Below are 25,784 nucleotides of genomic sequence, written 5' to 3'. Positions count from 1 at the left end.
GAGTTGGTGGGATTATCGTTTTTTGATCCCACCATTACAGACAATGAAAAGTTGTTAATGGCTAATAAATTGCTCAGTAGCACAGATGAACCATCAGAGCACGCTAGGGTTGTAAATCCAAAAGTTAGGAAAGAAAAATTAAAAGAGGTAAGAAGTAACCGACTTTAAAGACCTTCTGACAAAAGATGAAGAACAAAAGCAATATGTCCTGCAAGTTGTAAGCAAATGCCGAGCATTATATTCTGACGTTTCAAAAACTACTTTAACAAAAGCTCTAGAATAGATTAGATAACTATGTAAAATTATCAACTCATGTAGGTTAGCATGCTCTGATGGTTCATCTGTGCTACTGAGCAATTTATTAGCCATTAACAACTTTTCACTGTCTGTAATGGTGGGATCAAAAAATGATAATCCCACCAACTCTGCATTCAAATACCACAAATGGTTTGAAAATTTGGTCAGGGCTATTTCTGCAATGTTGTTGTCACATTCTTTATAGTCTAACAGACTATGCAAAATACCTAAATCTTAAAATACCTCAATTTGGATTTTTTAAAACTTTGAGCGACGAGCGGCACGGGTTAGCGTCGTTTGATCGAGCTCAAATTTTGGCGCTCTCAATATCTGGAAAGGGGAATCGTTTTGTGGGGTCCAGACGAACAAGATTCTGACATTTTTTTTTCCCCCCCATATGAGATCCGGTCACCCTAGTGATCACGTCAATCAGGCGGGTATCGGAGTTGGCGGCCCTGTCCTGCCGACCTCCGTTCCTAATTTTCCATCAAGATTAGGTAGTTTTGAGGACGTCCCCGACTTTTCTGCCAAAAGTTGTTTCCTCCTTTCATCTCAACGAGGATATTATTTTGCCCTCATTCTGCCCGACACCAGTCCATCGTATCGAGAAAGCTCTTCGCACTCTGGATGTGTGGTTAGAGCTCTTAGAAGGTACGTCTCGCTGACGGCACGGCATCTTTCCGCAAGTCAGATAACCTGTTTGTGCTTACGGAGGTGCATAAGAAGGGCCTAGCCGCTTCAAAGGCCACAATAGCCATGTGGATTCACTCGGCTATTCAGGAGTCCTACCGTGTCAGGGGCCAACCTCTCCAAGCAGGGATTAAGGCACACTCCACTCAGTAGGCGCCTCTTGGGCCATTCGGCACCAGGCATCAGAACAAGTCTGCAAAGCTGCGACTTGGTCCAGCTTGTATACTTTTACGAAACATTGCAACATACATTCTCAGGCCTCTGCAGATGCAGCTCTTGGTAGGCGAATTCTGCAATTGGCAGTACCACAGCTGTAATTTGGTGGTACATGGGGTATTATCAGCTGTGTTGCTCCCCACTCAGGGACTGCTTTAGGACGTCCCATGGTCCTGTGTCCCCCAATGCGGCGTAGGAGAAATAGGGATTTTTGTGTACTCACCGTAAAATCCTTCTCTCCGAGCCAATCTTTGGGGGACACAGCACCCACCTTGTTAGCCTAATGGCTTGTATTGATTCTTCATTTTGACCTAGTTTATTTTTGCTAATTGTTAAAAGCTCCTACTGCTTGGTTACTGAACTGGTTCAATTTGCCAGCAGGAGGGTGTATACTGCAGAGGAGGAGTTAATCTTTCTATGTTCACTTAGTGTCCTCCTAGTGGCAGCAGCATAACACCCATGGTCCTGTGTCCCCCAGTGATTGGCTCAGAGAAAAGGATTTACGGTGAGTACACATAAATCCCTATTTTATGCGTAGAATTGCAAAGTACTTGTAAGAACAAGCATCTTTGCAATTAACTTATTAAGAAATCTTTTTTCTCAAGAATGGAGTGCTTTATAATTTCAATATTTTTAAACTTTGTTGCCATGGTTAGCAGTTTAGCAGCCGTGGGTAGACATCTGCAGTGCTTGCAAGCTCTTTCCAATAGTGCTTGTAAGTTGAGTTGAGCGAGTATGTTCGGAATCGGCCGCCGAGTCTGAATTTGCCATATTCGTGTCATATTGGTAACCTATTCATACCGAATTTATGTTTGATGAATGTCTCCTAACATATTCGTTCATTTCTACTCCCATTGTCCCCAATGACATTCGGCTGTGTTCGGCGAATATTGCAAAAACAATATTCGTTGCCTATCATAATCGGAACCATACGTATTTTGAAAAATTCACTCCTCTACTTTTAAGCACTGCTCTGAGGCTGTCCGGGATCGCTTACAGTTGTGGCCAAAAGTATTGACACCCCTGCAATTCTGTCAGATAATACTCAGTTTCTTCCTGAAAATGATTGCAATCACAAATTCTTGCATTCACAAAAGAGAATAAAGCAAAACATTGATCATTTCACACAAAACTCCAAAAATGGGCCAGACAAAAGTATTGGCACCCTCAGCCTAATACTTGGTTGCACAACCTTTAGCCAAAATAACTGTGACCAGCCGCTTCCGGTAACCATCAATGAGTTTCTTACAATGCTCTGCTGGAATTTTAGACCATTCTTCTTTGGCAAACTGCTCCAGGTCCCTGAGGTGATGGGAAAATACATAAATTGCAGCTTGTCTTTCCCAGTACTGGCAGATGTGAATGGTCCGCGTGCATCGGTTATGTATTTCTGCTAAAAACATTATAAAGTGATAGGATATAGGTACACACCTTACACAGGCTGGAGGTATGACAGGGTCAGAAAGGAATAGTGAAAAGGAAGGAATGAAGGAAGGGCTCCTCAACAACACAAACAAGCCCTTTATTTATAGTATCAGAATCCTTAGTATCATATATATCTCCATACATACACCCCCCAATACTTAACACTGTTACAGTTGCTGATTGGACAGGCTGCTCCCATCAGTATTTGTTTCATTAGAGACACAGTGCTCACACATACACTGCACCAAATCTGCTGCTGTGTGAAGACATCAGTGACACAGAGCTGTCTCATTCACACAGCAGAGGCTTTGTCACAGAACAGATTACATCAGTGACTGCCATCCCCTGTACAGATTGGAAGCTGCAGACCCCCATCACTGACCATCACACAGTCTGTTCTCACTGCTGCCAGCAGCCTGGGACAGTGAGGGAAGGAATTACTGACAATGAGTTATGTATTGTAATCATGGAGTGGCCCAGAATACAGGACGATTTATTCGGTCATCCATGACAGCACCACCTGAGAGGGGATCCGCCCTTCAGGAACAGGAAACCTACAGATACAAAAGGGCGGCACCTCTCCCACGCATCAGTTGGTTTCCTGTTCCTATAGGACGGGACTTCCTACAGATGGTCCATCATGGAGTCGTCGAGGGATTCCCAGGCCGGCTGACCGACCCAGGTAGCGGGGGGGTCTCCTACCTCGGTCAAGCTCGGGTCCCTGGAAGCGCCACGGTGGGGCCGGGTAGGTCACCACGGCAGTGGTTGGAGCAGGCGGAGCAGAGGGTCCGGTGGACAGCCATCTCCATAGGGCCGGCACAAGGAGGTATGTATGACCCACGGGACCCCTCCTGTTGTATTCACCCGGTCTCCGCTTGCTCTTCTCTCTCTCTCTCTCTCTCTCTCTCGGGGCCGGCGGTCGCGCCCGTTCGGCGGGCACGGGTCGGCGCATGTGGGAGCGGCGGGCATTCCGGGGGCGCCGTGCCGGCTCCTTCCCGCGGTCTCGGACGCGCGGCGGAAGTGACGCAGCGGAAGGGGCGGGGCCGGGAACGCCGAAACCGGAAGTCGGGTGCCGGCGGTGCACGGCGGTCTGGGGCGGCGCGCGGTACCCGGGGGGGGGAGGGGGACGGAGCATGTGGGGGGGAGGACCCGGGTGGGAGGTGCCGCGCCAGAGCCCTGCTGACCCGGACGCTGTGGGAGGCATTAAAAAGCAGGAGGTGGCGCTGCTGGGGTGCTTCTGAAGGCCCAGCAATGGATACGACAGAAGCCCCCACAGAGCAGCAGGACGAGGTGCAGCAGCGCCCAGAGAAACAGGCCACGATAAAACCTCATGCGAGTGGCCAGCAGAAGAAACTGAAACGGACGAGCGAACAAAGCCACAGGAGTTCCTCCAGAATAAAAGACCCTCCTGCCTCCCTCCGTGATCCGGTACCTGCCTCATCTGCATGGTTAAGAGATCTCCGTGAATGTACCCTGATGCAGTGTTTCATTTTGTTCTTTCGCAGGGAAGGAAAGCTACGGGGAAGCAGAAGCACAGGGAATGTGCCCTCTGTAATTGCCCTTTGCCAGACGGCCACCCTAAAAAGTTGTGTCAGCCATGTGTGCGACAAACGGTAGGGGTTGGATGGGGACGGTAACCTAGGGGTAGATTGACAGGCCCTTACACTCTCCCCCGTCCATACAGGTAGCGGAAGAAACACCGGACTTCACCACAAACCTGAGGGAGATAATCAGGACAGAAATGAAGGCCCTATCTAAAAAAGACTCCTCTAGGGGAAGAGAAGTTAGTCTCTCTGGTTCAGAATCCTCGGCCGCACCTGGAAACAATGACTCCTCAGATTCCCCGGCCTCCACTTCATCTTCTTCAGAGGAAGACTCGAGCCATTTCTGCTTTCCCTTGGACCAAATGGATAAGTTAGTTAAAGCAGTAAGGTCCACCATGGGGGTAGCAGACACAAAGCCGGAACTTTCGGCACAGGACGTGATGTTCGGAGGTCTAGATCCCAGAAAGCGCAGATCCTTCCCGTTGAATGATAAAGTCCAGAACCTAATAGATAGGGAATGGAAAAAGCCAGAAAAAAGAGGTTCTTTGCCACCTGCCTTCAAACGAAGGTACCCGTTTGATGACCCAGTGGTAAACAAATGGGACAAGGCCCCTAAGCTGGACGCGGCAGTGGCCAAAGCCTCCAAGAAGTCCTCCATACCTTTCGATGACATGGCCTCCGTAAAAGACCCGCTGGTTAAAAAAGCGGATTCTTTTCTGAAAGGAACTTGGGAGATGTCAGCGGGTGCCTTGAGACCAGCGGTAGCGGCCACATGTACAGCCAGATCCATGATGGTCTGGCTAGATCAGCTGGAGTCCCAATTGAAGGATGGAACCTCAATAGCATCCATTCGAAAAACTTTACCAGTTATCCAAAGTGCTGCTGCTTTTCTGGCTGATGCGTCAGCAGACTCTGCGAGGATGGCGGCTAGGACCGCAGGTTTATCCAACGCAGCTCGAAGGGCTCTCTGGTTAAAATGCTGGCCAGGAGACATCCAGGCCAGATCTCAACTCTGTTCCATTCCTTGTGAGGGCGAATACCTGTTTGGCCCCGTCCTGGATGAACTTTTAGAGAAGGCCGGGGACGATAAAAAGAAGTTCCCCAGTCTGCTGAACCCCTCTTATAGACGCCCCTTTACCAGGAAAGGATATTTCCGTAGGAGGCCGTCCAGGGATCAGGGCAGATGGGACGACAAAAGAAGGAGAGGTACAGGATTCATGTTCGGAGGAGGGGGGCGCCAGGAAGGTCCAGCACGGGACACCAAAAAGCCGCCCCAATGACTAGTTGCTCCGGTAGGGGGGAGATTAGCTGCCTTCTACCCGGCCTGGGCATTAATCTCTAATAGCAACTGGATACTGAGGGTGGTAGCTGCCGGTCTACGACTAGAATTCTCCCGGGTTCCCCAAGATCGTTTTAAGATCACCCCTCTTAGGTCATCTACATCAGAACAGTCTGCCCTGGAGGCTGAAGTTCGGGATCTTTGCCATAAGAAGGTCCTAACTAAAGTTCCAGAGGAAGGAAGGGGGAAAGGTTTCTACTCCCCTTTGTTCCTGGTCCGCAAGCCAGACAGCTCCTTTAGGACCATAATAAATCTTAAATCCCTCAATGAATTCCTGGTCATACGCCCATTTAAGATGGAAACAATTCAACAATAAAATTACTGTTTCAAAACTGCTTTATGGTGGTGGTAGATTTGAAAGATGCCTACTACCATATACCCATTCATGCAGATCATCAGAGGTTTCTCAGAGTAGCGGTTCAGTTAGATGGGTCAGTTCAACATTTCCAGTATGCGGCCCTCCCCTTTGGGGTGGCAATCTCTCCCCGTGTATTTACTAAAGTAGTAGCGGAAGTTATGGCCCATCTTAGTAGTCCCCTACTTAGATGACTTCTTGATTGTAGGGAAAACGGCTAAGCATTGTTTGGATCAGCTACAAAGGGCAATGTCTGCCCTGGAACGACTAGGATGGCTGCTTAACATTAAAAAATCTCGGTTACAGCCGATGAGAATCCAACAATTCTTGGGCCTGATCCTGGATTCTGAGAAACAGGAATGCCGTCTGCCCCCGGAGAAGCTGGTTCACCTACACTATCAGGTCCTGAACGCTTCCAATAACCCGACCATGTCCCTCAGGAAAGCCATGTCCCTTCTAGGTTCACTTTCCTCCTGTATCCCGGCGGTCCAGTGGGCCCAGTTTCATTCAAGAACTCTACAGGGCGAGGTCTTAAGGCATCAAAAAAGGCTTGGGGGTTACTTAGAGGGCCAGCTAACCTTGTCCCGAAACACAAGGGAGTCCCTAGAATGGTGGCTAGACGAGAATAAATTATCCAGAGGGGTTCCCTGGGAGTATGACACATCCCGCATAATCACCACGGATGCTAGCCCTTCCGGTTGGGGGGCTCATATGGGGGAGATTCTGGTCCAGGGCCTATGGGAGCATCATCAGATAGGGATGTCATCTAACTTGAAAGAATTGACAGCAGTAGAGCTGGCAGCTAAGGAACTGCTTGTGTACCTACAGGGCCATCATGTGCGAGTGTTCTCCGACAATCTGGTCACCGTGGCGTATATCAACCACCAAGGCGGGACCCATTCCAAATCCCTGATGAATGTAGCAGAACGGCTGTTCCAGCTAGCAGAGCAGCATTTTCTATCATTAACAGCTCTACATATAAAAGGGAAAGAAAACACCACGGCAGATTTCCTGAGCCGCAATCTCTTAAGGCAAGGAGAATGGTCCCTAAAAAACTCTATCTTCGACCTGATTGTACAAAAGTGGGGACAGCCAGAGATAGATCTCTTCGCCACCAAGGAAAACAGGAAAGTAAAGCAATTTTGCTCACTAAATCCCAGAGAAGACCCCCTGGCAGTAGACTCCTTGCTGATAAAGTGGGAGTTCGGGCTAGCCTACGCCTTCCCTCCCCTATCGCTATTACCTCTGGTGGTGAGGAAAATCAGGAGAGACAGAGCAAAAGTTACAGTGATCGCTCCGTTTTGGCCCAGGAGGGCATGGTTCTCGTGCCTCAGGACCATGTCAGTGTCCGATCCTTGGGTCCTGCCGGAAATCCCGGATCTCCTATCCCAGGGCCCAGTCTTTCATCCTCCTGTGGCTGGCCTACATCTGACGGCGTGAAGTTTGAATGGACACTGCTGAAAGATAAAGGCTTCTCCCCAGACCTGATTGACACTCTACTTAAAAGTAGAAAGATCACTACTACCAAGATCTATGTCAGAATTTGGAAGAGATTCCTTCAGAACTCTAGAATAGTCGCTGGGGGTTCGGCTCCTATAAATCAGATCCTAGAATTTCTTCAGAAAGGTCTAGAAATGGGGCTCTCCACTAGTACCCTTAAAGTACAAGTTTCAGCCTTGGGGGCCCTCTTTAGCTGCAACATCGCAGGTAATTACTGGATCATTAGATTCATCAAGGCAGCAGGTAGATCCAGGCCAGTAGTGAAGGATAGATTCATGCCATGGGACTTGAACCTAGTCCTCACAGCTATGACAGAAGCTCCATTCGAACCCATCTCATCAGCCTCTATAAAAAACCTGTCCCTTAAGGTAGCCTTCCTGGTAGCTCTAACCTCAGCTCGTAGAGTAAACGACATCCAGGCATTATCTAGGCGTCCTCCTTATATACAGTTTAAGGACGATAGGGTAATACTCAGACCTGACCCGGCGTACTTACCGAAGGTAGTTTCTAGCTTTCATAGAACACAGGAAATAGTCCTTCCATCCTTCCTCCCTAATCCAGCTAATGAGAAGGAAGAGAAATTACACACCTTAGATGTTAGAGAATGCCTTAGAGAATATCTGGCGGTTACTGATCCCTGGAAGAAGGAGAATGCCCTATTTATCTCCCATCAAGGTCCCAGGAAAGGCTGTAGAGTGTCAAAAAATACACTAGCTAGGTGGATTAGAGAGGCTATTTCAATTGCATACACCGCAAAGGGCAGACCGGCACCTGCAAAACTGAGGGCGCATTCCACCAGAGCCATGGCGTCCTCGTGGGCCGAGAGATCAGAAGTGTCCATTGACGAGATATGTAAGGCGGCTACTTGGTCATCTCCGAGCACCTTTTATAGTCATTATAGGCTAGACTTGGGTGCTTCCACAGACCTCTCTTTTGGTATAAGGGTACTGCAGGCGGTAGTCCCTCCCTAAATAGTTATTACTCTCTGTAAATCTCTCAGGTGGTGCTGTCATGGACGACCGAATAAAGTCTTAGTTACTCACCGGTTAACGGTATTTTTCGGAGTCCATGACAGCACCCGTATATTCCCCCCCCCCTTTTTTAGTTTAAATTTGGATATGCTCTTCTTTCTCTTTTATGTACACTAGTAAGGAATAGTTGTATAAAAAACACTGTGTATAAATTTTGCTATTAACCATTGTGGTCCTCTTGTGCTCTGTAATCCAACTGATGCGTGGGAGAGGTGCCGCCCTTTTGTATCTGTAGGTTTCCTGTTCCTGAAGGGCGGATCCCCTCTCAGGTGGTGCTGTCATGGACTCCGAAAAATACCGTTAACCGGTGAGTAACTAAGACTTTTCCCTCCTCACTAGTTTCACTTTCCATAGATCACTGTTCAGCGTGTGTCTGGGGGAGGAGCAGCTTGGTGGTCTGCTCTCTGCAGTGAGGCTGCTAGAGGGGGAGGATTTGTTACTGTGTGATGAGGGCTTCTTCATGTGGACGGGGAGGGCCTGTAGCTTTGGAGGGTGGGGTTGTTGCTATAGAGGGCATGTTTGGAGTAGAGTAGGAGGTTACGACTAGTTCTCATTTCAATGCCATAACACCCCCCCTTGGACGTTCTGTTCAGAATATCTAGAAAACCGTGCAAACTAGTGACAGAAAGTAAATTACTTATTGTCGGAATTCTGCAGCCCAGATATGTACTGAGATTATGGGAAAAGCCCGGACAACCCCTTTAATCGCTCCTATAACATTTTTATCCTTTATGCTTATACATGAAGTAAAATTCTGTTTTGTTTCAGTTTAACAAGGATTTGAAACTCTGTTTATCACAGACAAAAGCAGGTTTTGTTATCGGCTGCGATCTTCGACAAGATATAAAACATGTAAGTCTAATAACGTCTTATTAGACGAAAAGATAATAAAAACTCAGTGGGTAGATTTCCTAACCAAAATGAGTCCCAAATGATGGTACAGCAAGGCAATCTGTGCTGGTTAAGCTCAGTTTATATGGTGCAATGATTGGCATTGTATGTGATTGGTAATTCTCATAACGACTTATTGTTGGCAGCACATGAATATCCACGATAAATAAGTGTATACTATTTATTTTATTTTTTTGGGCTGACATGTTTGCTCAGACCAGTGTTTAAACTCCTACTGTAAGTGGTCCCTATAGAGTGATTCAGTTGATATTTAGCAAAAAAAAGTCTGGCATCCACCTGGAATGACTATGACTGTGTGTGTGTGTGTATATATGTGTGTGTGTGTGTGTGTGTGTGTGTATATATATATATATATATACACAGCCAGAGGCAATATTTTGCATATATTAGTATTTGTCTGATAAAGTAATGCTGTCATCATAATATGCCATCTCTATTAACAGAGGGCTGCAACCTGTTGTGCCCTAGCATTGGTGTAGCAGTGCATTTCCTTCACTGGTTTAGAATACACATCAGTACCCCACTGTCAAGTACAACTGATGTACAGCTCTGTTCAGATGAATAGGGCTCGCTGTATTTTTTAGTATTAGTTAAGAGTCCAAGAGCTCAGACCCCCACTAGAAGGTGTTGACATGTCTTAGCAGTATGCCATCACTTTACAAGATGGGTTTACCCATATAATGCACTGCTGTTAAGATAGACCACTGTACATGGTTTTATTCTGTCAACATTATCAGACCCATATGCCATAATATACAACTCTGGCAAAAATTAAGAGACCACCACATCAAAACCCTGTCATGTGCAGCTCATTCTCCAGACCTGAACCCCATTGAAAACCTCTAGATTGTAATCAAGAGGATGATGGATAGTCACAAGCCATCAAACAAAGAAGAACTGCTTAAACTTTTGCGCCAGAAGCAGTGTGAAAGACTGGTGGCAAGCATGCCAAGTGCATGAAAGTTGTGATTAAAAATCATGGTTATTCCACAAAATATTGATTTCTGAACTCTTCCTGAGTTAAAACATTAGGATTGTTGTTTTGTAAATGATTATGAACTTGTTTTCTTTGCATTATTTGAGGGTGTTTGTTTTTTTTTTTTTTTTTTCAATTTTGACCATTTTTCTTTGTCAGAAAAAAAAACAATTTATTGCTTGGAAATTTGGAGACATGTCAGTAGTATATAGACTAAAAGAACAATTTACATTTTACTCAAAAATATACCTATAAAGAGAAAAATCAGACAAACTGAACATTTTCAAGTGGTGTCTTAATTTTTGCCTGAGCTGTATGTATACTGTTTGAACATTTTGTGCATGCTGCTGAATTTGAAGAGGACAATATAATTAGAATCTGAAGATTGTCCGCTTTCATTTTTTTTTTTTTTCATCGCTTAAAAAAAAATAAATAAAATCATATCCCATAAGTTTAAGCTACGCATGGGGAAATCTTATGAAAAATCTGCAATAAATTCCTCACAATTTATGTGCCACAAAAATGAACCCTTACCATACAAATAGAAATAAAAAATGGAAAAGTCAGCTCACCCATAAGGTCACAAAGGAGTCAAATAGGAAGACAAGGAATTCCAATATCAGAATCTTCTTTTAAAATTCATGGTTTTTTTTTCATACAAAGCAATAAAAAAAAAGTCAGAACACCAATACTGTGGAAAACTGTAAAAATCTTAACAAATGCGTTAGACAACTGTCTTTAGTCATTGTAAGTAATGACTAAAGACAGTTGTCTGAAATGCAATTGCTAAGATTTTTACAGTTTTCCGCGGTATTGGTGTTCCGACTTTTCTATTGCCTTGTATGAAAAAAATCATGGATTTTAAAGGGAATCTATCACCCCTTTTTTCGAATATGAGCTGCCGGCACCAACATCAGGGGCTTATCTACAGAATTCTGTAATACTGTAGATAAGCCCCCGATGTAACCTGAAAGATAAGAAAAAAGAGATTATACTCACCAGAGGGGCGGTCCAGTCCGATGGGTGTCGCAGTCCGGTCCGGCACCTCCCATCTTCATCGATGCCGTCCTCTTCTTTGCTGCCTGTCGTGGCTCTCGCGCAGGCGCAGTGCTCTGCTCTGTTAAGGGCAGAGCAGAATACTGCAGTGCGCAGGTGCCGGACCTCTCCCGGCGCCTGCGCACTGCAGGACTCTGCTCTGCCCTCAACAGGGCAGAGCAGTGCGCCTGCGCCGGAGCCACGACAGGAAGGAAAGTAGACTGCATCGTACGAAGATGGGAGGCGCCGGACAGGACCGCAATATCCATTGGACCGGAACAGACGCCGGGGTGAGTATAATCTAACTCTTTTTTTCTTATCTTTCAGGTTACATCAGGGACTTATCTACAGCATTACAGAATGCTGTAATGTAGATAAGCCCCTGATGTTGGTGCCGGCAGCTGATAGGGCTAAAATGGAGTGACAGATTCCCATTAGAAAATTCTGTTGCTAGAATTCTTTGGGTTCCTCCTTCATGTGCAAATGGTCTACATGTACTGCTGCCATCTTTTTTTAAGCAAATTTTGTAAAATTATGTAAAAAGTGTATTTAAAAACTCATTTATTCGACAGGTTATTTGTAAGCGCCCAGAAGGACTCCCTGTTTCACACCTGCTAGCTGCATTTAAGGTGAGATTGCATGTTTAAAGATTTGTTTCCATGTTTAGACGTCACTTGGTGATCGGTGTGGATCCGACTGCTGGGATATCGTCCAATACAAGAATATAGAGCCCAGCTGATTTGAGCAGTGGCTGGACATGCTGGATAAAAAACAAACTTTGCGCTCAGCGATCTCTGGCAGTCCCATTGATTATGAATGTAGCAATGGTGCGCATTGTAATGGTGCACATGTCTGGCCTCTGCTACATGCAGCGCCCCTTTTGAATAGAGAAGAAAATATATTTGAATTTCTGATGACTTCCAAATATACGGAGAGATTTGTTTTTTGTTTGTTTTTTTAAAGCCTGTGCTTTGTGATTTGGGCAGTCTAAAGGCTGCCATAAAGTGTAATCTGCTGTATTTTAATGGTTTTACAGTGTACTTACACAGAATCTGGCTTATGAGAGAAGGGTTACAAGTTTATTTTTGTGGTGAATTGTGTTATATGGGCATAAATAATGTATGCCTGTAATTTTTTTTTTTTTGTCGAGCTTCTTTAGTTATGACTTTTTTTTTTGTCTTTAGCAATACACAGGCAAGGACCTGCCATTTCGAGAGATGGGATTTATGTCTGTCTTGGACCTTGTGGGATCCTTGGGCGACATGCTTTATTTAGAAGATCCAAAAGGTGGGCAAGATTGGCGTCTTTTTGACATTGACTCAAAAGACAAGAAAAGTGGACATGGTGGAACTGGTAAGCTGAATTTTACATATCCATAGTTTAGAATCGAAGGTGAGAATAAAAACACAAACTTTCTCCAGCCGCTACAGGCAAACAGAACTACAGAAAAAGCCAAATGGGCTTCATGATGCTGCTATTTTAACTCCCATGGAAGTGACCTTGAGTTATGAAAAAAGCAGTTTACTGTGATCAAATACGGTACTGGCATTGATGTCCGCTGTATGCTGCTGACACTATGCAAAAAAGTTAACTCCTCCCCAGCAGTATATATTCACCAACTGACACAAAGGTAATCAGTTTTAGCTTAGTGTCAGTAGGAGGCAGCCATGGGTCTTAAGTTTTGTGTATTTTTTTTTTTTTTTTTCCAAATACGCTTTGTGAGGGTGATGAGTGCAATTGGTCACTGATATGCCACCTAAGAGACCGAGATTACAGTGTGAACATCACTACTGTATCCTCTCTGGTCTACTAGGCGGGACCGTAACATCAAGAGTATTTGGAGCTTTCCCGCAGACAGACCTTCACACCAGTCCCCTACCCACTCGTACTCCGAGTCAGATTGAGTAGAAAAGGAAGATGGATCCATTATCTGCCTGCCGCCCAAAGGTTTGTGTCCATGTCAATTGATGTCCGTCTTCTATTGACAGTCTGCGAAGAAGAATTCAGGATCTTCAGGACAGGTATTTTCTGGTCTGGCAGTGAGGGGGCTCCTTTTAAAAAAGAGTAGGCGAGAATAAAAGAAGACAGGATGAAGTATGCCTTAATCCCTTCCTGATATATTTAGACAGTGGTCTTCGCGTTCTCCCAATGCCTATGGTCCTTCTATTATAAAATCTAGTCCTCAGCGTCAGCCTAAGCCTCCTTCGGTGCCTCGGATACGCCCCCTGCAGCTCGGTCAAAATCTAGTCCCCATCTTTGGCCTTGGTCCCCTTTGGTGGTTGTGAATCACATGCGCCAGCTCTTTAGTGGCTCCTGCCCTCTGCTTGGTGTATTCTGGCGCACGGGGTCCCTGTGCACACTTTTCTGACACCGCTCCTTTTTCCTTCTACCCGGTGCCATCTTTATTTGCTAGCTCATACAAGCTGCCGCAGCCCATGGGGTTTCTGCAGCCTCCTCACCTGGTTCCACTATAACACAGCAGACTTCAGCCTTCCCAAGTCCTTAGGTTCCAGGGTCTGAGTAAGCTGTGCCACCTGGTGGCAGCATTTTATTCCCAGCCTAGCTTTCTCTGGCCCTTGCTTTTTTCCTCTTTCTGTTTATGTCTAACCCTATGGAGTGTTGCTCTCACCCACCTCGTTTTGTCCTGCATTTTGCATGTTTCTCCTCTAACAAGATTTCCCTCTGGTCAGACCTCATCTCTCTACCAGGACTGCAGCCCACTCAATATGCCACCCCACCTCCCCAATGGGTCGTAGCTCTCTCTCAATCAGTCGCTGACCTGACCAAAGTATCCCATACCCTGGTTTCAGTCATAAAATGGCTACCCACTGAATGAATTTAAGAAAGGAATGGATGCTTTTCTTGTGAGTAACAGTATAGAAGGCTACGAATAACATAATATTATAGGTAGATGGTTGACTCAGCTTAGGGGAAGGAATTTTTCCCGTCTCCCATGACGGCACACATGAGAGAGGGGATCCGCCCAGTCAGGACAGGAACCCTACTGAAGATAAAAGGGCGGTACCTCTCCCTCGCTTCAGTTGGGTTTCCTGTCCTGACAGGGACCCGTGTACTGAAGGAACACGTACCTGCCCCTCTCTCGTGCCGGCGTGGAAGAACAGGCAGGGTCCTGGGCGCCGTGCGTCGGGGGAGGGAAGCACCGTCCGCGGGTCCCCCGAGGGCTCAGCGTCCGAGCGGGCGCAGAAGCAGCACGGCCTGGGGTCCTGGGGCTCTGCCGCGCCGCCCTCTCCCCCTCTGGCGCATCCAGGAGCGTCAGGGAACGGCCACTTCCGGATCACGCTCCCCTGACGTCACACGCAGGGCACGCTGGGAGGGGGCGTGCCTGCGTGATGTCGGGAGGCGGCTCCGGCAATCCAAGATGGCAAATATCGCCGGCCGGCGAAAGGAGATCCCGGCGGCATGGTGGGGAGGGGGGGGGAGGGGCTGTGGGGTAACCGGAGGAGGCGGAGAGTGCAGTGGATCCCCCTTACAAAAGGGGGATGACCACAGAAGACGCATTCATGCCCAAGGCTTCATGATGGAAGTGGGGCAAGACGAGCAGCGTCAGCAGCAGCGACAGCAGCAAGACCTCTCGCCAGATGCCAGGCCGAGCCGCCAACATACCAGGAGCAGTCGCTCGAGTGGTGGGAGCGGCAGTCATAAAAGCAATCGGCATGACTCTGAGACGTCCAGGAGAAACGTCACGAGTGCATCTGAGGAGCCTCCGAGATCGGTACCCCTGATTGACAGCGGTGGTGTGTGTCCTACGTGAATGTCACCCTTATGGTAACGGGGTTCCATTTTCTCTGTTTGATCACTAGGGGTCGAGGAAGGCCAGCAGCAAAACCAAAAATAGAGAATGCGCCCTATGTAAACACCCACTGGCAGATCAGTGGCAGAAGGACCTCTGCGCTGACTGTATAAATAAAACTATACAGGAGGAGACCCCTGATTTGGTGACTAGCCTTAAACAGTTAATTCAACAGGAGGTGAAAGGTTCCCTAAGGGCAGCCCTTAAAAAGAAAGATAAAAGAAATCGTAGAAGAAGCTCCGATTCAGAGGCCTCGCCAAGGCAGAAGGGGCGGGATAGATCCTTGTCCCCCTCCACCTCCTCTTCCTCTACTCAGTCCTCAGAATCCTCCTCGGACAGCGATATAGGCGGCCGTCCATGTTTCCCAACAGAGGATGTGGAAAAACTGGTCAGAGCGATTAGGGATACAATGGGCCTTAAAGAGGAAAAAGCTCCCAAATCATTAGAGGATGTAATGTTTGGAGGACTGGAGGAAAAACGAAAACGTACCTTCCCTGTAAATGATAAAATAAAAGCACTAATTGACAGGGAATGGAAAAAAACGGAGAGGTCAGGGGGCTTACCTTCCGCATCAAAGAGGAGGTACCCTTTTGAGCAGAAGGATTCAGAAGCCTGGGAAAAAGTCCCAAAAATTGATGGGGCCATAGCCAGATCCTCAAAAAAGGTATCCCTACCATTAGAGGACTCTGGCGTGTTGATAGACCCGCTTGACAAAAAAGCAGACGGTTTCCTGAAGCACATCTGGGAAGCTTCAGCAGGTGGATTGAAACCAGCGATAGCTGGTACCTGTACCGCTCGTGCCCTCATGGTCTAGCTGCAACAAATAGAGGACCAGATCAAGGATAGAGTTCCTAGGGACGAAATTCTGTCTAATTTGACACTGGTGCACAGAGCAGCGGCTGTCCTAGTAGATTCCTCTGCAGACTCCGCAAGATTGACAGCTAGAGCAGCAAGCCTGTGAAACGCGGCAAGACGAGCCCTGTGGCTTAAAGGGTGTCCCGGAGATTTACCATCAAAGCATAGGTTATGTTCCATTCCATGCGATGGCCAATTCCTCTTTGGGGAAAAAGCTAGAAGAGATTTTCGAACATGCGGGGGATAGGAAGAAAAGCTTTCCCCGATTTCCGGGAGAACCTAAAAAGCATCCCTTTCGGAGGATGAGATTTAACAGGGGTCGTCCCCCGGGAGATAGAAAAAGCTGGGACTTTAAAGAAAGAAGAGGACCGGGCTATATGTTTAAAGGGCCCTCCACTTCCTCCAAAAAATCTCCCCAATGACATTGGGCCGGAGGTAGGGGGAAGGCTATCTCTCTTCCTTTCCGCCTGGGCAATATCTCCCCCAGTAAATGGGTCCTAAATATAATCAAGGACGGCTTAAAAATAAAATTCATCCGTCCGCCCAGGCATACCTTCATAATGACACCCAGAAGGAAAGCCCAAGAGCAACAGCTGGCCCTGGAGACGGACGTCTTGGGACTAGTGAAAAACAAGTCCTACAGGAAGTCCCAGTGCAAGAAGAAGGGGGTTATACTCCCCCCTCTTCTTAATACAAAAACCAGACGGCTCTTGGAGAACCATTGTCAACCTGAGGAGACTCAATCAGTGGGTAGACAATTGCTCCTTCAAAATGGAGTCAATCTACACGGCCACAAAGATCCTGTTCCAGCATTGCCTCATGGCAGTGATAGACTTAAAAGATGCCTACTATCACATCCCAATTCATCGGGAGTATCAAAAATATTTGAGAGTAGCGCTCTATGTCCAGGGGCAGGACATAACACTACCAGTACGCAGCCCTTCCATTTGGCCTGTCTACAGCCCCCAGAGTATTCACCAAAGTGATGGCCGAAGTAATGTCTTTTCTGCGTTCCAGGGACATAGTGATTGTCCCATACCTAGACGACTTTCTGGTAATAGGGAGGTCGGAGTCCCACTGCACACATCAAGTGAAGGAAGTGATAGCAATTCTAGTAGGACTAGGATGGATAGTAAACATCCCCAAGTCAAGGATAACCCCAGTAAAAGAGCAATCCTTCCTAGGGTTGATATTGGACTCCGAGCAACAACGCTGCCTCCTACCAGAGAGCAAAGTGACCAAGATAAGGGGCCTAGCTCGCACAGCAATACAAAGGCCAAATATGACACTGAGGAACGCAATGTCCCTTTTAGGCTCGTTGACATCATGCATACCCGCAGTAGCATGGGCGCAGTACCACTTAAGGCAACTACAGTGGGAAGTTCTGTCAGCACAGAAACAATTAAAAGGGCATTTAGAAGGCAAACTATGTCTCTCAGTGGCTGTAAGAGATTCCCTGCTCTGGTGGACTGTAGAAAAGAATCTAACAGCCGGTGTCCTGTGGCAAAAACCAGTCGAGGACATCATTACAACAGACGCGAGTGCAACAGGATGGGGAGCACACCTGAGATCCCACTCAATACAGGGGACCTGGTCCTCTCTAGAAAGGGATCACGGTTCAAATGTAAAAGAACTATGGGCAGTGGAAAAAGCCGTGAAACATTTCCTTCCTTTACTTTGGGGCCGCCACACCCGGGTCATGACGGACAATCAAGAAGTAGTAGCCTACATCAATCACCAGGGGGGAACGAGATCTCGGGGCCTCATGCAAATATCACATCTACTCTTCCAGCTAGCAGAACAACATCTGTTATCCATCACAGCACTGCACATAAAGGGGGCAGAAAATATACAGGCAGACTTCCTGAGTCGCAGGCACCTAAGACAAGGGGAATGGTCCCTAAACCCCCAAGTCTTCCAACAAATAGTTCAGGCCTGGGGCAAACCAGAAATAGACCTGTTCGCTACCGCACACAACCGGAAGGTCAGGAAGTTCTGCTCACTAAACCCAAGGGAAAACCCCTTCGCAGTAGATGCCCTACAAATACCCTGGAAGTTCATCCTGGCCTATGCATTTCCCCCGATAACAATGATCCCAGTAGTGGTCAGGAAAATCAGGGAGGATCGAGCGACAATAATTCTTATAGCTCCGTTTTGGCCGAGAAGGCCTTGGTTCTCCCTTCTGAGGCTTATGTCAGTAACAGATCCATGGATACTACCGGAGATTCCAGACCTGCTCTCCCAGGGACCAGTGGTCCACTCTCAGGTGAAGGGCTTCCATCTAGCAGCCTGGAATTTGAGAGGGCGCTACTGAGTCGCCAGGGATTCTCTCCAGGGTTAGTCTCCACCCTGTTGAAAAGTAGGAAACCTATAACATCCCAAATCTACGGTAGAACGTGGAAAAAGTTTCTAGACTTCCTGGGGGAACCCTTAGGGGATATAGCGCCAGTGGGACCTATCCTAGAGTTCTTACAGTCGGGGCTACAACTGGGGTTAGCCACTAACACACTCAAAGTTCAAGTCTCAGCTTTGGGGGCCCTATATAACTGCAACTTAGCAGCCAATAGGTGGGTGTCCCGATTCATAAAGTCCTGTGGCAGGTCAAGGCCGGTCATTATCCCAAAGATACCACCCTGGGACCTCAACCTAGTCTTAGAGGCCTTAACCAAAGACCCCTTTGAACCACTACTAGAACTGTCACCAAAGCTACTTACACTTAAAACTGTCTTACTGGTAGCGTTAACATCAGCCCGAAGAGTCAGCGACCTTCAAGCTCTGTCTATATGTCCTCCATATACACAGATCTTGGAGGACCGAGTGGTTCTAAGACCAGACCCGGCCTATCTCCCCAAGGTAGTCCAAAAGATTCATAGGACTCAGGAGATGTCCTTGCCGTCTTTCTGTAACAATCCTAGAAACCCTGGGAGCAAAAGTTCCATACATTAGATGTAAGAAGAGCCATATTACAATATATGTCAGTAACTAGTCAGTGGAGGAAAGATCAGTCCCTTTTTGTAGCCTTTCAGGGTAGTAGAAAAGGGCACGGGGTAGCTAAGAGTACCATTGCCAGATGGATCAGGGAGGCCATTATGTTATCCTACTCCGCAAGTGGCGCTCCGGTTCCAGAAGGCATCAAGGCTCACTCCACCAGAGCCGTGGCTACCTCCTGGGCAGAGAAGGCTGAGGTATCAATTGAACAAATTTGTAAAGCCGCTACTTGGTCCTCACCTTCCACCTTTTTTAAGCACTACCGACTTGATCTGTCTTCCTCTACTGACCTAACCTTTGGTAGAAGGGTGCTGCAAGCGGTGGTCCCTCCCTAAGGTGTCTTATTCTACAAAAGTCTCTCATGTGTGCCGTCATGGGAGACGGGAAAACACCAAGGTTACTTACCGGTAGCCGGTTTTTCCGGAGCCCATGACGGCACCTGTATATTCCCCCCCCTTTTCACTCCTTTGGTGTGCACTATAGTTTGGGTGTTTTTTTAGTTAGATATAATGTGGTGATAGTTTTACCATGTGTACTAACCCGGGGGGCCTCTCATGCTCTGTAAACCAACTGAAGCGAGGGAGAGGTACCACCCTTTTATCTTCAGTAGGGTTCCTGTCCTGACTGGGCGGATCCCCTCTCTCATGTGTGCCGTCATGGGCTCCGGAAAAACCGGCTACCGGTAAGCAACCTTGGTGTTTTTTCCCTATGGAGAAAATTGGCTTCTACTCTGTGGGTTTTTTGCCTTCCCCAGGATCAACAATGCAGAACAGGTGCACTAAAAATAGGCTGAACTAGATGGACATAAGGTCTTCCTTCAGCCTTCAAAACTATGTTACTATGTTACCCGCTCCTGCCTCCACCACGCTCCCATGGGCGTCCTGGACTCTTTGGTTTTCCAAAACCCAACAGGGTAGGTCACGCATGAGCTCCAAAAAACGAACATGCACTAGCTCATTTTCCAACTTCCAGTCACCTTCAGCATCATCCAGGATCCCATCAATCTCTCCCTCCACCTTCCTCTGACGCACCAGCGACTCAAGAATCTGTTTCACATTCTCACTCGGATTCTGATCTAGACTCCGAACAGATCTCTAAACTACAGGACATGGTGGATTGTCTGATCCTGGTAGTTAATCAGACTCTTAACATAACCCTTCAGAAAGACAAAGCGTCTTCCCCAGGTTTTTGCTAACCACAAATAATTCAACTGAATTTTTACCAGTGAATGGGAGCACCCCGGAAAGTGACGTTTTCAGAGAGTAAAAAACGCATGGGGGTTTTGTATCTATTTCCTTCTGACCTGCTTCAGAAATCGGCAGAGTCTCCCTCAGTGGATGCCACAGTCTCCAGGCTCTCCACTAACTCCACCCTCCCCCTTCTGGACATTGCCTCCCTAAAAGAGCCCTCTGACAAACACACGGAGACTCTCTCCAAATCTGCTTTCGAGGCTGTGGGTTTGACCCTCTGTATTTCCTTTGTCACAACATGGGTATCCAAGGTGGAGTTGGCTTGGGCAAAGCTCCTTCACCGTGGTTTCCTGTCGGTCGCTCTGTCTTTCCCTAGTTGCAACCATCAGCTGTGCCCTAGCAGCCTGCCACATCATCACCATCTGCAGGGTCCTATGGCTGAAGGCATGGAATGCGGATGCAGCTTCCAAAAAGTCCCTTACCAACCTCACTTTCCAATGCTCCTGTCTTATTGGAGCTAAATCGGGAAAGAGGATTCCAGCGAGACAGTGTGAGGAAGGTAAAAATCCATGTTTATTGATTCATTTTATAATCGTGTAAGGGTATGTTCCCATGGTCAGTAAGCGCTGCGGGTTGGAAGCTGCGTAAAGGAGTCTGTGTCATTATTTCAATTAAAGGACTTTATTCTGGCTGTGTCTTTACCATATAACTATAGGATTAGTAATTGATAGGGGTCTTACAGATGCCTCTCTTATTACTAAGCCGTAGGCATGATTCCACCAGACAATACAAAGGTGACATCAACCCCACAAATATGAATCCCACTTGCCACCGCTACAGGGCAAGTGGGAAGAGCCGGGTAAAGTGCCACAATTGGCGCATCTTTGGATATGCCAATTGTGGGGTGGCTGCAGACTGCTATTTTTAGGCTGGTGAGGGCCTAAATCCACGGGCACCGCCAGCCTGAGAATACCAGGCCACAGCTGTCTGCTTTTTCCTTGGTTGGTTAACAAAACTAGGGGGACCACAAGCTAGTTTTTGTTTTTTGGAGGGGATCCCACTATTTTTGCTAACCATCCAAGGTAAGCAGACTACTGCGGCCTGATATTATCAGGCTGGTAAGGTTCGTGGATATTGGGTCCTTACCTGCCTGAAATACCAGTCTCAGTAATCTGCTTCACTCTGGCTGGTTAACAAATATAGGGGGACCCCACACTATTTTTCTTTTTTAGATGATTATTTATTAAAAAAAAGGAGGGGACCTCTCTCTGTGCTTTTCTCCACTTCCTGTGTCATGTATTTCCAGCTTTGTCACAAGAGTCACCATTATTTAAATTGGTACACATGTGTAGTAAGCTGCGTTCCCACACTAAATACGCATGTGACTAGGAAGATGATGCACTTTTACCGCATCTAATGAAAGTGGATGGGTAATTTACGCAGCTGAGACTGAGCGTCTCCACTGCATAAATTGACATGCGGTCTGGAAAGACACACCGCATATCTGTCTCTGCTGTGGGTGAGCCGCGGACATCAGTGCATGCATAGTGGGCATGGGATTTCTTGAAATCCCATCCACTATGCTGTAACAGGACTACACTGGAGGTTGGACGCTGTGGATGTACGTAGCGTCCAACCCGCAGCATTTTCTGACCGTGTGCAGATACCCCAATATATCTGCCAACAGGAAATCACTTTTTTTTCCTTCCCAGAAGCCAACTTTCTATTAGCTTTATTTCAAGTGACAAAAAAAAATGCATGCAATGAAAAAACGCATGTAAAAAGCGTATCAAAAACGCAGGTGACCTGCCATTGACCTCCGATGCAGATTTCACCTGTGTCAAATCCTGAGCCATTCCTGATCGTGTGCACATACCCTAAATGTTCAACACGTCCGGCAGCTCATATTTCAGCTGTTGCCAGCCTTACTCATGGTTTTAGCATGCTAGTGCCGAAGTCATAGTTAGGCCACATGCACACATTGAGTATTTGGTGAGTTTGTTATCCCAGCATTTGTAAGCCAAAACCAGGAGTGGGTGAAAAATGCAGAAGTGGTGCAAATGTTTCTATTATGCTTTGCCTCTGTCCGTTTCACTTCTGGTTTTGGCTTACAAATATTGGGGTAAAAAACTCACCAAATACTCAATGTGTGCATATGGCCTTATATGCAAAGCAGTTGAAAAAAACATGGCTCTAGACCAATGAAAAAATGAAGCCATAATAATGAATCTCCAGGTGTTGTTCAGGATCAAGCATGGATGGCAGGGAATAGGGTGAAGAAACTGAAGAAAAGAAGAGAAAAAAAATTTCTTTCACTTTTTTTTTCGTTCTCCCTTTCTTGAAATGTTATATATAGGAAAAATAAGTTGTTTAATAATGCAAAACGATGTCCCGTCTAATATTTAGTCCTTCTGGAGTCCTAGCGTTAAGTTTATAGATCAAGAAAGATTCACGGTTTAGGATCATTCTCCTGTAATTACCTCCCCTAGCAGGTTTAAAAACTTTTCTCTATGGCTTTAAAATTTGGATTAGACACATCTCCCTTGTGAACTTGGGAGAAGTGAGGTGGCACTGCTGAGATATTTATGGCTGAAGTGTTTATTGCTTCAGACATATGTTTTCTTGTGCCTTGCTTGATCCTGAATAACACCAGGTTATTCCTTATAACTGCTTCCTTTTGATTGGTCTAATGTGTCTTGTATATAACTATGACTTCGGCACTAGCATGCTAAAACCATGAGTAAAGCTGACAACAGCTGAAAAATCGTAGGTTTATCATATGAGCTGCTGGACATGGTGAACATTTACATGATTTTAAAATGAATTGATTGACGTGCATTTTTACCTTCCTCACACTGTCTCGCTGGAATCCTCTTTTTCGATTTATCTTCAAGCCGCACCCTGGGCTGTTCCGTGTGAGACATAAGACTGCATCTGACCTTCACGTCAACGGTGAGCTGACTCCCCTGTCCCCTGCGTATCATACATCTTATTGGAGAGGGAAGAAATAAGATAATTTCAAATGCCATGGGGGTAAGCCTACTTTGCTTCTGCAACACAGGATCAAACAACCACCACCCAACCGACACACAGAGTTTAGTTACTTTCTGAGGTTTTCAGTTCCAAAAAGCAATTGGCAGGACAACTCTCCGGTTCACCAGGAAAAGAAAAGACCTTCCTTCAAGCCAGCCCCCTCCTGGCATTCATGAACCAAACAGCGCTGGTCTTCCAGGCCCAGTTGCAACAGATTCTTCACCTCCACCTAGGAAGTCTCTCTAGGTGGGCGGCAGTCTCTTTTGGTTCCAGGACGAGTGGCTCTCAATATTTGACTTCATTTCATATGGCTACAAAATTAAATTTTCCATGCTCCCCCCTCCCCCCCCTTATCAAGGAACCCCTACTTCATTTCGGAGTTAAGACCATCGAAGACCATCGATTGATTCACTATCCAAAGCAGGTGTCCTCATTTCCGTTCACCCGTGGGTTTTTATTTTAACCTGTTTGTGGTCCTAAAGATGGGTTGCTCCGTTCATCCAATCTTGGACCTCAAATTTTTGAACAGACCCATCTGCCAATGTGCTCAGTTGGGAAGTATTTTTTCAAGATCTAAAAGTACAAAACCGATGGACCGCCCAGGAATCGACCCTTCCCATCAACAGTCTAGAGCTCAGAGCAATCTTCCTTGCCATGATCCACTGGCAGGACCTTCTTTCCAGCTGTTCGATATGGGTTAAATCCGACAATGCCACAACAGTGGCATACATCAATCACCAAGCCGTAACTCAGTCGTCCAGTGATGTCAGAAGTGACTCAGATCCTTCCATGGGCCAAACGGAACGTACCATCCCGGGAGTGAACAACTGGGCCTCCGATTTTCTCAGCTGAGAAGGTCTCGCCGCTAGTGAATGGTCCCTGAATCAGTCTGTTTTGCAAAAGATCTGTTTCAGATGGGGGTGTCCGAACGTCGATCTGATGGTGTCCAGGCTGAACCACAAGGTTCCTCAGTTTGTATCCAGGTCTCATGATCCTCGAGAGATTGGAGTTGACGCGCTGATGACCTCTTGGTCTCAGTTTTCCTTGCCATACCTTTTTCCTTTCTTCTACTGATCACCAAGGTGGTAAAGAATATCAAGGTAGAGGGAGTGCCCTTCATGCTCGTCTCTCCCACCTGGCCCAGAAGATCCTGGTACGCAGGTGTAATCCATCTCCTTGTGGACACTCCGAGAAATCTTCCAGATTCCCTCTCGCAGGAACCTCCTCTGCCACCAGAATGTCAGTTGCTCGATTTAACTGCATGGCTGTTGAGGCTGCAGTATTGAAATCCGCCGCATACTCCGATCAAGTTATTTAGATCATGATCAGAGCAAGGCAACGTCTTCTTCTCGCATTTACCACCATACGTGGAAGGCGTTTTTTGATGGTGCAAGGTCATCCGGATTGCTCCCATGGTTTTTACTCCATACATCTTATCCTTTTTGGAATCTGGCCTGTCTCTCAGTTCCCTTAAGGGTCAGTTGTCTGTGCTTTCCATTATTTTTCAAAGGAATCTGGCATCTTGCTTGCAGATTAAGACCTTCCTTTAAGGCAGGGGTGGGGAACCTTTTTTTATGCCAAGGGCCATTTGGAATTTTATAAAGGCATTCGGGGGGCCGTATAAAATTATTAACTTAATATTTATTCAAACATTTAAAGGGAACCTGTCACCAGGTTTGGCCGATACGAGTTATGGCCACTGCCTTTCAGGGCTGATATACAGTATTCTAAAATGCTGTATATGTGCCCCCAATCCGACCTGTAAGAGAAGAAAAATAACTTTTATTATACTCACCTGGGGGTGGTCTGGTCCGTTAGACGTCGCTGGTCCTGGTCCAGAACCTCCCATCTTCTTACGATCCCAGTCCTCCTGCTTGCTTCATGTGGATGACGCATCCCTGCATCATCCACAGTCTCACCGGATTCGCGCTCCTGCGCAGGCGTACTTGTCTGCCCTCAACAGGGCAGATAAGTACGCCTGCGCAGGAGGATTTCACAAATCCGAGCGGAAAAATCCGCAGGTGAATCCGCAGCGTGTGCACACACCCTTAAGCTGCAACCATGAAAAAAATTCAATATAAAAAAAGAGAAAAATATTAAATTAAGTGTGCATGGAATTTTTAACCAGTTGCTTACTGACTGACTAGATGCAGTGGGCTGTGCAGTTTTAGCAGAGATACATGCATGCCAGTGCAGCCATGTCAGCTTGCACTAAGAGTGGTGATCTCCAGACATGTTGCATGGAAGCCCTGTCTTGCAGGAACTCTGCAGAAGGGCAGCCAGCAAACAGGAAATGCATCTGCAGCTAGGAAGGCTCAAACTTACTAATGCACTGGCCCCCAGCTGCCTGCACTCCTGCACTCTCATATGCACCAGGAGGATTTTGCATTTGCACAATGCAAACTCCAGAATTTGGGCTCGTCTTACCTCCGTTACCAGGCAGAGACATTCTCCTCTTTGCTTTGGCTGGGAGGGGTGCACAAAAGACTTGGCCTCTCCTCTCTTTCTAATTTTACAATTTACAACCAACATGCCAAGTGACAGTGTGCAGCTCCAGATCATCCTGCAGAGCTGCTGGGGGTTGCGG

General features: G+C 46.8%; 1 protein-coding gene across 2 annotated transcripts in view; it reads left to right on the top strand.

The window, feature by feature from the left end:
- The window catches only part of TDRD5 (tudor domain containing 5), a 124,509-nt gene that overhangs the window by 36,264 nt on the left and 62,461 nt on the right, over positions 1-25,784 (top strand). Inside the window, exons 5-7 of one of the 2 annotated variants that reach the window (XM_073571375.1) lie at positions 9,166-9,249; positions 11,893-11,949; positions 12,505-12,673. In XM_073571375.1, the coding sequence (XP_073427476.1) occupies positions 9,166-9,249; positions 11,893-11,949; positions 12,505-12,673 (310 nt within the window). The remainder of the gene's footprint in view (positions 1-9,165; positions 9,250-11,892; positions 11,950-12,504; positions 12,674-25,784) is intronic. The other variant, XM_073571376.1, reaches the window with a different exon arrangement.

This window comes from Dendrobates tinctorius, unplaced genomic scaffold, assembly GCF_039654945.1.
Source record: "Dendrobates tinctorius isolate UK_male_01 unplaced genomic scaffold, ASM3965494v1 ptg000029l, whole genome shotgun sequence".
Taxonomy (NCBI): Eukaryota; Metazoa; Chordata; class Amphibia; order Anura; family Dendrobatidae; genus Dendrobates; species Dendrobates tinctorius.
This window is presented reverse-complemented; position numbering and strand designations above follow the sequence as displayed.